The sequence below is a fragment of the Sprattus sprattus genome, assembly GCF_963457725.1.
Source record: "Sprattus sprattus genome assembly, chromosome: 3".
NCBI classification, from domain to species: domain Eukaryota; kingdom Metazoa; phylum Chordata; class Actinopteri; order Clupeiformes; family Clupeidae; genus Sprattus; species Sprattus sprattus.
This window is the reverse complement of record NC_137922.1, coordinates 30,895,106-30,910,273: the sequence shown is the minus strand read 5'-3', so window position 1 is coordinate 30,910,273 and position 15,168 is coordinate 30,895,106. Positions and strand designations below refer to the sequence as shown.

The 15,168-nt window shown below is 40.5% G+C and overlaps 1 protein-coding gene across 1 annotated transcript in view; it reads left to right on the top strand.

The window, feature by feature from the left end:
- Positions 1 to 15,168, top strand: part of cacna1g (calcium channel, voltage-dependent, T type, alpha 1G subunit) — a gene marked incomplete at both ends in the record, with an annotated part of 176,828 nt that overhangs the window by 80,105 nt on the left and 81,555 nt on the right. The window contains 5 exons of the mRNA XM_080833891.1: positions 2,838 to 2,935; positions 9,226 to 9,385; positions 10,509 to 10,800; positions 13,694 to 13,786; positions 14,321 to 15,095. Of these exons, the coding sequence (XP_080690017.1) occupies positions 2,838 to 2,935; positions 9,226 to 9,385; positions 10,509 to 10,800; positions 13,694 to 13,786; positions 14,321 to 15,095 (1,418 nt within the window). The remainder of the gene's footprint in view (positions 1 to 2,837; positions 2,936 to 9,225; positions 9,386 to 10,508; positions 10,801 to 13,693; positions 13,787 to 14,320; positions 15,096 to 15,168) is intronic.

The window sequence follows — 15,168 nt, the reverse complement described above, 5'->3', positions numbered from 1 at the left end:
ACATTGCTGATTTTCCTGCTTAACTCGAATGTAGACAGCAATCTAACATGAGTGAAAACCTGTATCTTTAATCTTCATTTTGTGAACTTCAAACCTTTTTCAGTTCTCTGTGATGGACTGCAGATGAGTCCTAATGTAGATAAATAACACTGCATATCATCATTACACATCCCTGTGGAGGGATGTGCTTGTTGTCAATATGCCTTTAAAGCTCCGTGAGTTTTTGTCATAGAGTCATAAAAAGAACACCCCCAGAAACCTTTAATGTTCTACATATATGTCACTTGGGCATCAATGTTTTTAGTGAGAGAAAATATACAAAAACATCAAGGCATGTCAGACTAGCTAAAAAAGCCTAACAGGCCTCATTCCCCAGAGGGTTAAACCTGTGAACATGTCCTGCTGATCAAATACAAAAATTCCACAAAAATATGATGACTTCCATGGTGCCTGTTGTTGAAATGGGACAAAACGGCTTATCCTTGTCATTTGGGCTTCCCACTTATAAGCTAGTAGCTGAATATTTGAAGTAAAGCATAACACCCCTTACCTCAGCAAAGGCCTATGCATCTGTCTGCAAAGTCTTCAACGACTTTAACCACAACACTTCTGGAAGTGGAAGCACTTGGTTCACACTGACACGTGTCAAAAAGTGCCAATTGTAATCAAGCTGTGTTTTACAGATACAGCAGATCCATTGCCCCTCTTCTGAAATAGTAATTTCTTTTTAACTGAAAATACTTAAGTAAGAAAAAAATGCTATTTACTTTGATCACAGGTTTCGCCTTTCATGTTTGAATGCCCCAATTCCTTGAACACTAACGCCCTGCTGTCAACCATGTTGCAACTCTGGGATGTAAATTTGTAAAGGCAAATACTGAAACTAGTGCTGTCTGAGGTGAATACATAACCTGCTGTTAACAGGGCCAGTTCAATCCAGCAGCTATTTCAAACTTTGCAACTTTCCAATTGGTGCATATTTTACAAATCACTTCTCTTTACAAACCGAACCTTATTCTTTATGAGGAACCAAGAAAGTAATTTACTAATATATTTAGTATACCATCTTTGAACTTTGACAGAAGCTCCACAGCTCCAGATCCCGCAGGAAAGCAGTGAAGATCACAGCAGACCCCTCACATCCTGCCAACTGCCTCTTTAACCGTCTCCCCTCTGGACGGCGATATAGGGCCATCATGACAAAAACCTCACGTCACCTCAATAGCTTTTTCCCCCAAGCAATAGCCCTCATAAACAGCCCTTGCACATGAGCTTTATGGCTCCTCTCAGCACTTTATTTATTGAACTTATTTAACAATTCTATTATTGCGCTACCTCCATGGTCATACTCAGGCACGTGCACAGACATTTTGGGGGGCAGGTGCTCAAAAAAAAAAAGGGCACCCATCACCAAAATTATTAATGAAATTAAATCTCTCTCGCTCTCTGGCTTCCACTCCCTTAACGTCTGATACATCAAATGATGTCTTGGGTGCCTTTTTTCTGTAATTGGTCCACCTCACCATGCTTGTGCATCAAATCTGAACTTGGGGAATACTCCAGCCACCCATTTTTAGAAAACCAATGCTTTTGGAATGACCGCCCTTCATAATTTTTTGGGAGGAAAAATTCTGGTTGTCGTTGTAAAACAGGCAAAACGAAGAGATACATAAATATCACGTTAAACAATGAGGGACAAGGATAGCATGACCCCGAGAGCTAGCATAGTTTACCTGCTATTTTCTAGCTGTGAATTCTCGTGACATTTATAAAACAAACATTCAACATACTCTCGAAATTGTTTAAACGGCATTTATACAACACAAAATATGCACTTTCAGACAAATAATGTCATTAAACCTGACAAACGTCAGTAAACAGCTGGACAATGCTTTGAAATCAAGTTAGTTGTCTGTTTATTTTTTTAAGGAAACGTCGGACCAGTCCGGTTTTCAGACGTATTGTTTTCAGCGGCACTAATGTTGTTAATTTATACAACGTCGGGGGATTGCACAAACACCGTCATTACCTGTTTGTCTGATGCAGGTCAGTGAAGAAGTAGGCTGAACCTGTTGGCCTGCCGCTCAACATTGATGTGGGGGATGAGGAGAGAGGGGCGCGGAGGGGGCTTGTGAGCACCGCAGATCATAGGCAAAGAATACTTATTCTATGTCTATGCCGCGGAGCATCTCGGGGCGAAATTCTCACAAGAACTCCAAATAAATGCCACCTCAGGTATCAAAACACATTTGGGGAAATTGGTGACGAGAGACTAATTTGTATTCTAGAAATATTGATGATGATTGAAAAAAAAATTGGTCTCCAGAAAAAAAGGGCACTTTTTTTCAACCAGGGCACAAGGGCTGGTGCTTGAGCACCAGTTGGGGTCTATCTGTGCACGTGCCTGGTCATACTGGTACTTTCTTGTATTGTTGTTCTGTCTTGTCCCTTTGTTCTGTTCTATGTTCTATTTGTAATGCTCCAGCCTGCATGGAGAATACCATTCAAAATTTCTAGTACCTGTGTACATGGCGAAATAAAGACATTGAATTGAATTGAATTGAATTGAATTGAATTGAATTGAATTGAATTGAATTGAATTGAATTGAATTGAATTGAATTGAATTGAATTGAACAGCTATAAAAGATTATTACACACTTCAAAGAATACATTATTTTAGCCAGATGTGTAAGAGCCTCTGATGGCCTTACAGCCAGGTGTTTCAGGGATGTACTCTCCTGGCCTTCCTATGGAACTTGTGAGGACATTTCATGTATAATCATGTTGACATATCCAGCAGTTGTACTGATATTGCTCATGCTTATGTTTATTGCAGGATGCTAGAGTACTCCCTGAACTTGCAGAATGTCAGCTTCTCCGCGGTGCGTACAGTTCGGGTCCTGCGGCCACTTCGAGCCATCAACCGAGTGCCCAGTGAGTATGGTCCAGTAATAAACACATCACTCATTTACCTAACACGAGCACTCTCCTGTTTCTTCATGAAATATTCCATCAAATTTGATAAATGTCTGACTTGATACTGCAAGTCCTTAAAGAATATTGTTACGTCAAGGGAAGTCTGACAAGTACATTTAATCATTAACAAGCCCCTTGCACAGAATGCAAAGGCTAACAACAACTTTATAAGGACATGAAAAATTGACAAGACCAAAATTACAAATTACATAACAGACTGGTGGGAACCTGAATGTTATATAACTTAAAAGACCCATCATGAATTTGCAAAGAACTTCAAATAACAAATGCCTGACTAAGTGACCAATGGTTATCTGTTTATGTAACACAGGGATGGCAAAAGAAGAACAAAAATGCCATACCTGTCAGGTTAACATGAGCCATCCCCACCCACACACACACACACAAAAGATAACACATGCAAGCATTTTGTTACATTTGTGCAGCATTTTGTTTACAGGTCTTTGTTCGACCGGTAGAGATAAGTTGATTAGTGATTAAGGTTCTGACCTGCTGTATTGAAACATCGTTGAATAGTATAACTGCTATGCAGATGGAGCAGTCTTCGGCAGTGCGGCAGTCTGTCACTCGCACTGTAGTCTACTGCACTTGCCATTATTATTATTCTTTGCTGTTGAGCGTAAAAATCTGTGAGATTTAGTAGAATCCATAGGATTCAGAGTCATGTACATAATATGAACAAAAATCTGTGAGTCTCACAGATAAAACTCGAAACTTGTCACCAAGAATTGAACCTAGAAAAATTACATTTAACTATCATCTTGTGAGAAAACCCCTGAGGACAGAAGACCATAATGACTGAATGGACTGCACACACACACAAACACCCACATACATACACACACACACACACACACACACACACACACATATATATATATATTTACGTGTATAGAGGTGATGATTAAAACATGAAAGTACAATGCAGCTCTTGTCAAGACTGGTCACAAACCCATGGGCATAGCTGTGTAATCAATGGATTTTGCTAATGTCAGCAAGTTGTGTCTAGATGTATGTTGTAATAATAAAATCTGAGACTAGCAGCCACCAAGAGTGGGTTATAAATTCTTAGTTATTACATGTGTTATGCATTCCAGTGAAAAATACAGTCAGTGCACTTTCAAGTCATATCAACAGATGTGACATTTATTAATGATTCACCGAAGCATGACATGGATTATAGAAAATACATTTGAGGAAGAAGAGTTCCTTCCTAAATATTGATTAAACATAGGAGTTGCACTTAGGTTGGTATAGTATAGTATTTGTTATGAAAACATATGAATACAATCTGTGCAATTAAACTAATAACGACTATCAAAGGGTCTAAATATGTGTTAGTAATTCCAGTGAGCTAGTAAACACTCTCCTCTGGCCTCCCCTACACTAGTAGTGTTCCTGCTTTAAAGTGGCACAGATGTGCTCATCATTTTCCTCCCCAGTACTTCCCTGCTTCAGTCCAGAGGTATATAGAGCACTGGGCCAGGGGAACGCACGTCATAAAGAGAGTCACACACACACACACACACACACACACACACACACACACACACACACACACACACACACACACACACACACACACACACACACACACACACACACAGACCGTCAAGCAGAGAGGAATTACCCTTTTTATTTACTGTAAAATTACCTTCTCTGCCAAGCACATTTCTCTCCTTTGCCCTCAGCTCACAATGGCACTGTGTCTGGTATGGGTGCCCACCACCACATGAACTTAATGATTCGTTTTGAAGCACAAAGCGTTGTGTTTGAGCTGAGACTTTGATTTAATTTAGGTGGGATTTTGATGAGAGCAATTATGTGACTTGTGTTCATCCGCTGTTACTCTCTGTATGTGCTTGAAGGGCAATTTGACCTCCCTAGACACTACTTGGCCCTACATTTGACGTGATTACCAGAGATAACATTTCCAGTAAAACACTTCCATCTTTTTTTGCAAGTATTGACTCCAAGCTCCTATGGGCCCCAGTGAACATCACCTCTGCAGAATGTTTAACTGTTTATTTGCTCTGGACATCACAACTAATGTGTTGATGGTTATCATGATTGGAACTAAATTATTAATACAAAAGTAATATATTTTTGAACAGAACACACCCACATAGTACTGGATCACCATGTAGTACTGTATAACCACTGGAGAAATACTATTACACCAATGCTCACCTCCTGCATCTTGACACGTGGACAATGTGTGAAGATGCTACCTTGTAGGACAGCTAGAGGTTAATTGAACTGTTCTCTGCCCCCCTGCTTGATTACCTTGTTGTTTCAAATGATGAAGTGATGTCATGGTGACTGAAAACGAAGGGTGATGGAATGATTGTGCTCTTGCGTGCCCCTGAAGTAATTGGAGTGGCCTTTGCCAAGAGGAATCATGGTTTGGGGGAAGCATGATTAGTGCACAGCATCACAGAGTTGGTACGAGGAGAAGTAGAGGGGGGAAAGAAGAAGGCAATGAGAATAGAAAGTGCTTAAAAATATGAGAGAATGGCAAACCATGAACATGTAAAAGTGAGAGAGAGAAAAGGGGCAGATGGTTCATGTGTTGGTGAAGTCAAAGAGCCCACACAGTTTAGCAGGAGAGAATGAAACATGAAAGGAGCATGGTCAGTCAATCTGAAAGAAATTAGATTGATAGAGAACCCTGAGTAGTGAAAGCCTGGAGATCAATACGTGTTTATTATATAAGTATATGGACTCACATTTGACCAACTCTGCCTAATAAGCTAGGTTCCATAAGCTAGGTTCCATTGTTCATCAGAGCCCTTTTCAATAATATTGAATTAGTGAAAGATTGAGTATGTCATCATAATTGCTATTTTATATTATGGAGAATGCAGTGAGTGAGGAGGCCAGTGCCTTGCATAATAAACTGCTTTGTTTATTAATGCTACAGTATGTAGCCAGAGCAGAGAGTTAAGTTAGCTTTTCAAGCTGAAAATAGTTCTATCTAAGAGATATTAAAAACCTGCTTTAGCTGAGCACTGACTCATTTCTCTGAAACTGCTGGAATCATTATCTACTTTTCACTCATAACAACCAAGGTGACAACGAGCACCTGAGATAATGAGCCTGGATCAAAGGTGAGAAGCTGAAATGACTCCAGAGGATATTGGTGTGTGTGAGCAAGGTTCCAAAGGGAATCCCTTGAGATGCCACACAGATTTACTGGAGACTTTAGACTCGTCTACCTAAAAAGCAACCTCATGCTTTTTTGTCAACATTGGCAAAGAAGAAAATGTATAAAAGAAAGAATATCCGAAGGTTATGTGTCTCAAGGTTGTGGTTTTATAATAGAGTAAATAGACAAATAACAATTACAAAAGAAAAAGGCAAAATAAGTGATTTGTCTGCTAACTTTTAAAAAAATTCACTAAAAATTGGAATATAAACAAACCAGAGACAGACAAAGACACAGAGGTGGCACTTATTTTGACCATGACTGATCATAATTAGGTACGACCTGAGTGGTTACAGTATAGATCTTCTTTTTAATATAGAAACCACTCTGTCCAAGGGTCATCAGGTAGGAGGTGAAGTAACAGATGGAATGAAGACTAAAGATGCAAGGTGATTCAAATGCTTGAGTTAGGAAAATACTCCATACATCCAACTGTTTTGATGTCCAAATGACCACCATTGGATCAATAACAGTGGAAGTTTGGATGTTATCTAAGATATGGGGAAAGGTTTTTATGGTCATATGAGACCAAAATAGAGCTTTTTGGCCAGTTCTCAAAGCGCAAAACGTTGGCATAAATCTAACACTGCCAGTGCCTCAAGAAACATCATCCCAATCAGATATGGCAGTCTAGGCCCACCATCACATCACCCTATATATATATATATATATACGTACATTCTACCATACAGAATGGGGGAAACAACAGAGCAACATGCAAAGCTGGTACCATCTCACTTCAGAAGACTAAAGGCTATTATTGCAGCAAAGGGGTTCTCTACCCAGTATTAGTGTAAAGGGGTTGAATATGTATGCACACAGCGTATTTTAGCTTTTAATTAATAATATTAATAAAAAATGGTAGACAAATTACTTATTTAGTCTTTGGAAATATACTGCAGAAGCATAACAAAGACAGCTTACAGCCAGTAGAAAAAAAAGCACAAGTGCCCGAATTCTCTACAGTCATCTGAAAACAGGAGAGGGAATTAAGTTCCCTCTTAAAGTTAAATGAATCATCCCCAACCTGGTTTCCCACACCGATAGTGAAAGAGAACGCCAAACGAGCTAACCTGATTCCAGTAGACTAAAGACCTGCTGACAGGTGAGAGACAGGATCAAAGGGGGAAGCAAGGACAGGGAGAGAACACTGCGACACATCGTATACAACCACAGTAAATTAACAATACGTCCATGTAGATGCAATGACTGAACAAAATAAGCAATTCAACATATTAAGTCTTGATGTAGCCATTGGCATGTTACTTTTCCAACTTTAAAAGCAATCAATTCAGCTTTGATGTTAAGTGGATATGTTTGGCTGGTACCCAATGGGAGAGGTGTTTGCTAAGTACCTCAGTCAATGAATTTATTATGAATGCCATATTTTGGATTGCTGGCAATGCCTCATTCTTATCACTCTTCATCCATTTCTCATTTCAAAGGTGCATATGGCAACCAATTTCATTTTTTCATTAGAAGGAGCATGACTATGTGTATTACACTGCCCCACCCTGTGACCCACTGGAAATGTTTTCATTGCAAAAATAAATATTTTGTCAAAGATATATTCAAGAAGATATAAGGTGAATGCCAATTACAGAAAAAGCAGTAACTCTGTTTACAACCCTGTGGGAACATAGCCCAAGTGATGCTTCATGAGAATTATAACCTTGGAAAAGAGACAAGCAGTGCTGGGTGAAAATTATCACTCTATCTAAAAATCAAACCAGTGACCAGTCTAGGCAATACAGGAAGTGGGCAAACATAACCCAACCTAATGGCTGGTCTGAGTAATATACAGTTTATGTAGGAGAATGGCCAGTCTGGTTCAAGATGATAGAAAGGCAACAATAACTCAAAAAAACACTCGTTACAACCAAGGTAGAAGAGCATCTCTGAACGCACAATACGTCGGACCTTGAAGCAGATGGGCTACAGCAGCAGAAGACCACATCGGGTGCCCCTCCTGTCAGCTACGAACAGTAAACTGAGGCTACATTTTGCATGGGCTCACCAAAATTGGACAATAGAAGATTAGAAAAATGTTGCCTGGTCGATTAGTCTTTATTTCTTCTGCGACATTCAGAAGGTAGGGTCAGAATTTGGTGTAATCAACATGAAAGCATGTATCCACCCTGCCTTGTATCAACAGTTCAGGCTGGTGGTGGTGGTGTAATGGTGCGGCAATATCTTGGCACACTTCAATTAAGCATTGTTTAAATGCCACGGCTTACCTGAGTATTGTTGCTGACCATGTCCACCCCACTATGATCACAGTGTACCCATCTTCTGATGGCTACTTCCAGCAAGATAGCACGCTATGTCACAGAGCTCAAATCATCTCAAACTGGCTTCTTGAACATGACAATGAGTGTACTGTACTCTAATGGCCTCTACAATCACCAGATCTCAATCCAAAAGAGCACCTTTGTGGGATGTGGTGGAACGGGAGATTCACATCATGGATGTGCAGCCCACAGATCTGCAGCAACCGCATTATGCTCGTATCATGTTAGTATGGACCAAAATCTCTGAGGAATGTTTTCAGCGCCTTGTTGAATCTAAGAATTAAGACAGTTCTGAAGGAAAAAGGGGATCCAACCTAGTACTAGCAAGGTGTACCTTATTTAGTGGCCAGTGAGTGTATTGCTTCTTTTGCGGAAAGTGGAAAGGAGGGGTGTAATTTGTTTGTTGTTACCTGGGAATTAGAAGAGCTGTTTAGAGCATGAATGAACAAATACTGCCATCCACATTGAGCTTTTACATCAAGAGGATGTTTTTGTGACTCTCCTCCTGGACACTCTCTCTGTGTTCTAATACTGTGTTGTGTTTTCCTCAGGCAGACTCTCCTCCTGGACACTCTCGCGATGTTCTAATACTGTGTTGTGTTTTCCTCAGGCAGACTCTCCTCCTGGACACTCTCTCTGTGTTCTAATACTGTGTTGTGTTTTCCTCAGGCAGACTCTCCTCCTGGACACTCTCTCTGTGTTCTAATACTGTGTTGTGTTTTCCTCAGGCATGAGGATCCTGGTGACTCTCCTCCTGGACACTCTCCCTATGTTGGGGAACGTTCTCCTGCTCTGCTTCTTTGTCTTCTTCATCTTTGGCATTGTGGGAGTACAGCTCTGGGCTGGACTTCTACGCAACCGCTGTTTCCTGCCTGAGAACTTCAGCTTGTGAGTACTGCCTGGACATAAAGCCAAAGCATCTGTTCATAGCAATAAGACAAACCTGAGTGGGCTTGAGTCAATGACCAAAACACAGTGGAAGCAGGATACCATGATGGATTGTCGGGGCAGTTCAGTAGAAATTAGTGTCCTCATTATGTGACTGAATTATAGACAGGATGTGCCTTATGCCAATGTCAGATGGCAGATAATTTACTTACATTTTAGCTATGTGTTCTTTAGGAAAAAACAGTGTGTAGTACTTTATACACAATAAAACATAATATCATCTTTGAGGATGAAGGGACATTCCATGTTGATTTACGCTATACCTGAAGTAGGATTTCTTAGCTCACACAATGAGTTATGAATCCAACACAAATGACTATCATTGATGATGGAGTAATGTTTGAAAATTACAAAAAACTTTTTCATAAATATAAGGGAAAGGGAAGATGAGAACCACACAATCCCAGCCAGGTCCTTTTTGCAGCAGAGTTACATTTCACCTATGTCCTGAGATTGATTTATGTTGACAAATCTGCAAGCCTGTAACATCAAACCTTCAAATAATAATAAGCTGACCAGTGTTGAAATGTGAATTTTCTCTTCAGTGAGGTTTTAGGTGCAAGGGAGTCAAAAGAGTTTTTAAATACTGTATGAGGGGCGCATAGCGTCCATTTCTGCTCTATGTACTATTAATATTCCAACAGGGTTTCTGTAGACTGGTGCTCCATTAAAGATGCATCACCAGATGTATCCCCACTTAATGACTGACGATTTAAACAGTCACATTTTTGAGGCAAAACATGATTGTAAATGAGCTGCGGAAAGGTCCTTATCCTATAAGCTAGCACGCGATTATGCTGCTGGACTGCTACCACAGATAGGGGCATACACTGAGAGAGTGGTTCTTGCTTGAATCAGTGCTAAACCAGGAAGAGATTCATTCAAGAGTCAACCACTATCTGGACATGGCCAGCAAATCACCTTGTGTGTAGTTTGAATGAATTAGGCTGTATGAATATGTCCTGTACCTAAGAAAAATCTGACTCCAGCATCAAATTAGAGCATGGATGCATGTGAAATTGTTTAGACTCAATTTAAAACGTTGCTGTCTCGCTATATCTAGACCACAGAGCCTGGGCCTGCATAACTACTATCGAACAGAAAACGATGATGAGAGTCCATTTATCTGCTCCCAGCCGCGGGAGAATGGCATGCGTCTGTGCAACGTGATCCCCATTCTGCATGAGGAAGGCCTCCAGTGTACCCTGGACATGGCATCATACAACGCCACCGACAACAGCACTTGTGTCAACTGGAACCAGTACTACACCAACTGCTCCGCTGGCGAGATCAACCCATTTAAAGATGCCATCAACTTTGACAACATTGGCTATGCATGGATTGCAATCTTTCAGGTGAGTTGGTTTGTCAGGTTAGACTTGATGCCCTGAGAACAGGGTTCAACAAAAACAGACAGTTTGTCAGGATGAACCCTATATCTGTAAATACAGTATGTACTGATGGCTAAATTTCCATTATTTAACAGTATCAAATGTACTGTCATTATACTGTGTAGTATAAGCAATTGCCTATAATGTGTTCTTTTTTTTCTCTATTACCAAGTTGAATAGGCCATGTCCTTGTCTTTTCATGGCAATGACACTGTTGTTTATCTTGCTGTCCTGGTTGATGAAATACCGCTTAGGTTTCTAAAGGTGCTTATGGAAGGTTTCACATTAATCTGGCTGAAGTGCACCCTGTAAAGGCTTTATCAGCAGCAGGAGTCCATTCTTTTCCAACAGAGCCAGCAGGGTGGCAGAGATGTCAGATGAACTTAGTGCCATTAGCAGAGAGTGCTGTTAGTGGGGAACTTCTGCAATTCATTATTTTATTTACATAAACTGACCAAGAGTGAAATTATCAGATTCCAAACGGGACTGTTATGAGATACCAGTTTCATGTTTATTAGATTTTTTCTTAGATGGATGACATTTGAATTCAAAAGCACACACTGTGTTCTTCTACCGTTCATTTGAAATTCAATTACAAGATTAAGATAACCCCACAATGGTCTCTTTCATATTGATGGTTAAAGACAAAGTCATAAATCTGTGAAACACTAATCCCCTACTCTGCATGGGGAAAAGGGTGTCTTTCACCTGTCCAGTGGTTTCAATTAGAAATGTTTCAACAGGCTGGAGCTCCTGCAATGGTTGAACTGCAGTAGTTCCACTTTGAGATTTTTCCATTATATTACATTTTTTCATAGTATGTCAAGATCATGTATCATTATTCAATGAAGCCCTGACGCGTCCTAGAATAACACCCAAACAGAAGCCATAAGCCATAGTCATGGCTGATGTTTAAAGAATGTGCCTCAGTATTTTATGCATGGAGTGGTCTCAGGCCAGGATCATGAAACAGCATCCAGGGAATGTGCAGAGATCATCTGTATGCAGGGAACCAGCTCTTGAATATCAATCAATCAAATATCTATCAATTACTACAAAGATGCAGTCAGCTGAGGCACCCCTAAACAGAACTTGACCTAAACAGAATTTGCTCCAAACATGCTTCCATGTACTACTACATCCTGAGCTTGGTTAAGGTCTGAGAATTTAAAAGTTCTATATTTTTGGAGGCCTCAGGACTAATGACAGGCAGTTTAAAGGCCAAGTGCAGACAGACTATTATTTGTGTAGTTGAACTGGAAAAGCTCTCCCAGATTCCTGTATGTTGACATTGAATACTGGATAGTGTCATCATGGGTCAAAATCTGTAGGCTAAAACATATGTGAACCGAGGATTTGTATTTGGAGTTGGGGTTTCACATTAACAGTCCAAAGTAATGTAAGGGTAAACAAAGCATGTTGCATAGGGCTCCTAAGTAAGCACTGAGTAACAGTGATGGTAGGCAAGAGTCCTGTGGGACTGGGTGCTATTTGTAGGTGATGACATTATAAAGTCAGCAACTGGCAAAGGGTTGTGGGTAAATGAGGATGACACTGTGACCAAGGAATGAGTAAGACCTGGAGAGTCAGATTCCAGCATTGGGTTGAGGGGATGATTTAGAGCAGGTACTCAATTTGATATTATCAGCAGCCCAAAATATGCAATTTAAGTCATGTGTTATGTAGCAAAGACAAGGCTAATGCTATGTTTGGTAACAACACCGTGACAGAAGAAAATTATGGGTTTTTATATTTTTCAACAGCAGTTAACTGGCCCATATGAAATCTAAATCACATTTGTTGGAAAATCGTGACATTATTTGTTCTCTAACACGTTATTTAAACAGTGTCTACGCAGCCATTTTAGAACACCTGACACCATATAACATCATAACAACATTCATCAATGTTTAACCTAGAGTATCCTTGTATTTAATGTCAGTAATATGACATCCTGTGGTTATTCAGGTTCATGAAGATAAATAATAATGAATAATAAATCAACAAAAATATGAACATGATTTGTCCTTTTACTTCAACATAATCAAGTCATGAAAGTGATTACCTGATTGAAATGTGAATTATTTGGATCTCTCAAATACATATTAGTTTGCTTGCGCTGAAGAACACTATCATAAGTATACTACAGTATATAATACTGTATTCTCTATTCTGCCTTTTTATATATCAATTTAAGTATACTGTATAATAAAACTATAACACTGTATTAGGCATCTTACTGCTTATCCACAATCCTTTGATATCTAAGGAGTATGGATAATAAGCAGTAAGGTTAATTCCAATACTGGTGTAAGGTACCGTTTTAATTAAAACTAAATCATTGTTTGTAACATATTGATGAAATAATTTGCTGCCCATAAAGTGAAATCATTTGCTAAGCAGTGTTTCACGAGATGCATGGAGTGTTTCAAGGACAGCACACATATCAGTTTTTGTATTGAATATGCATTTAAGGGATCTAATGCATAAAATGTGCCATCTATTCTATGTGAAACCTCAGTCGCAATCTGCAACAATATAACAGAGTTTACAGCATTATAATACACATTAGTGTATTTACTGTGCTAAAAATGGTGTTGGTTTGTAAATACCACCAAATATTTTTTTATGACAGCATGCTGCTGTGTTGATGATTTAGGCTTTCTACGGCACTATATACCTTTAACATTTCTGTCAATCACCACGGTATACTAGAGCAGAAAGAATGGATTGTTGAGATAGTTGATACAGATACTCTACCGATATTTCATGAACTGAACTCTTCTGGAGCTCAAACCTAGAAGTGTGTCCCTCAGGTCTCAGAGGCTGGGAAATGTATTCTTCTATCTGATTGCAGGTTATCACTCTGGAGGGATGGGTGGACATAATGTACTTTGTGATGGATTCCCACTCGTTCTACAACTTCATCTACTTCATCCTCCTCATCATTGTAAGTAACCAGTGGAACTCCACATACTTTGGGTCCCAAATGTTTGTGAGTCTTGGACTCTCTGGATTCCCTTATATGTAAACGGTCTTTTGCATTCATTCAGATGTGCAAAAATGAGATGGTGAATTTGTTATTGTGTGTAAAGACAGTTCTACTCTTAGACTAAGAATAGACTTTTGTATTGTGGTCAGTATGATCCTGCAATTAGACCCAGCTATTTTGTCTCAAAGAAAAAACAAACATTGTGATCTTGAGGCAGCATACTCTTCCACTTCTGGCTTTTGTCAGACAGAAGATGCATCCGAAAACATGATCCTGCAGCTTAAAACATATTTGCATTGTATTGTGTGGAAGTCTATGTTAGGTGTGTTCTTTATTCTCCATTCTTTGTTGCATATAAGAAATACCTTATTACCTTCCTCTAATTATGTGAGCTTGATTTGGTCCATTTTTAAGGCTATTATGTCAAAGAGGTCTTTAGAATGAAACACCAACATTTCTTTTTATTTTACTTATTTTGATACCTATTTTCAGGTGGGCTCGTTCTTCATGATCAACCTCTGCTTGGTTGTCATTGCCACCCAGTTCTCTGAGACCAAGCAGCGTGAGAGTCAGCTGATGAAGGAGCAGCGCGTGCGCTTCTTGTCCAACGCCAGCACACTGGCCAGCTTCTCTGAGCCCGGCAGCTGCTACGACGAGTTGCTCAAGTTCTTGGTGCACGTGGTTCGCAAGACCGGCCGGCAGCTGTGCCACCTGATTCGTGTCGCAGCGCGCCAGGCCGGCCTGGGCGTCTGCGCCTCACCAGTCTTGGAGCAGACTCCCAAAAAGAGCCGCCGCCAAAAGCAACAACAGAAACGCAGGTCAATCCACCACCTGATGCACCACCACCACCACCACTACCACCTGGGGAATGGCAGTGTCCTGCGCAGCAGCAGCACTGACAGAGACCCTGAATCAGGGGCAGGCAGTCGACGCTCACGCATGGGCTCCCTCATGCTGCCTGATACCTCTGTGTCTGCCAGTATTGCTGCTGCTGGTGGGACAGACATGTCGCTTCACTGCACCCCCTCCACCTCCATGGCCCTCCAGGCTTATAAGAGAAATTCAGTGCCCTTTGCTGGGCCAGCACACACAAACTATCCCACCCTACAGAGCTCCTTTCTCCTGGAGCAGCGGAGGCAGAGGTCCTTCTGCCAGAATTCACCTGGAGAGGGTGAAAGCTGCACTGACAGCGTCTTCACCAACCTTAACATTCCTCCACCTCCCAGACACACATCTCAGGGCCTGGTGGAGACACGTATCACCCCAGGTGAGTGACCCACCAACTCACTGAAAGGAACTGACTCTAATGGTTGGAGCAGTTGATAGTGGAGGTCATTTAA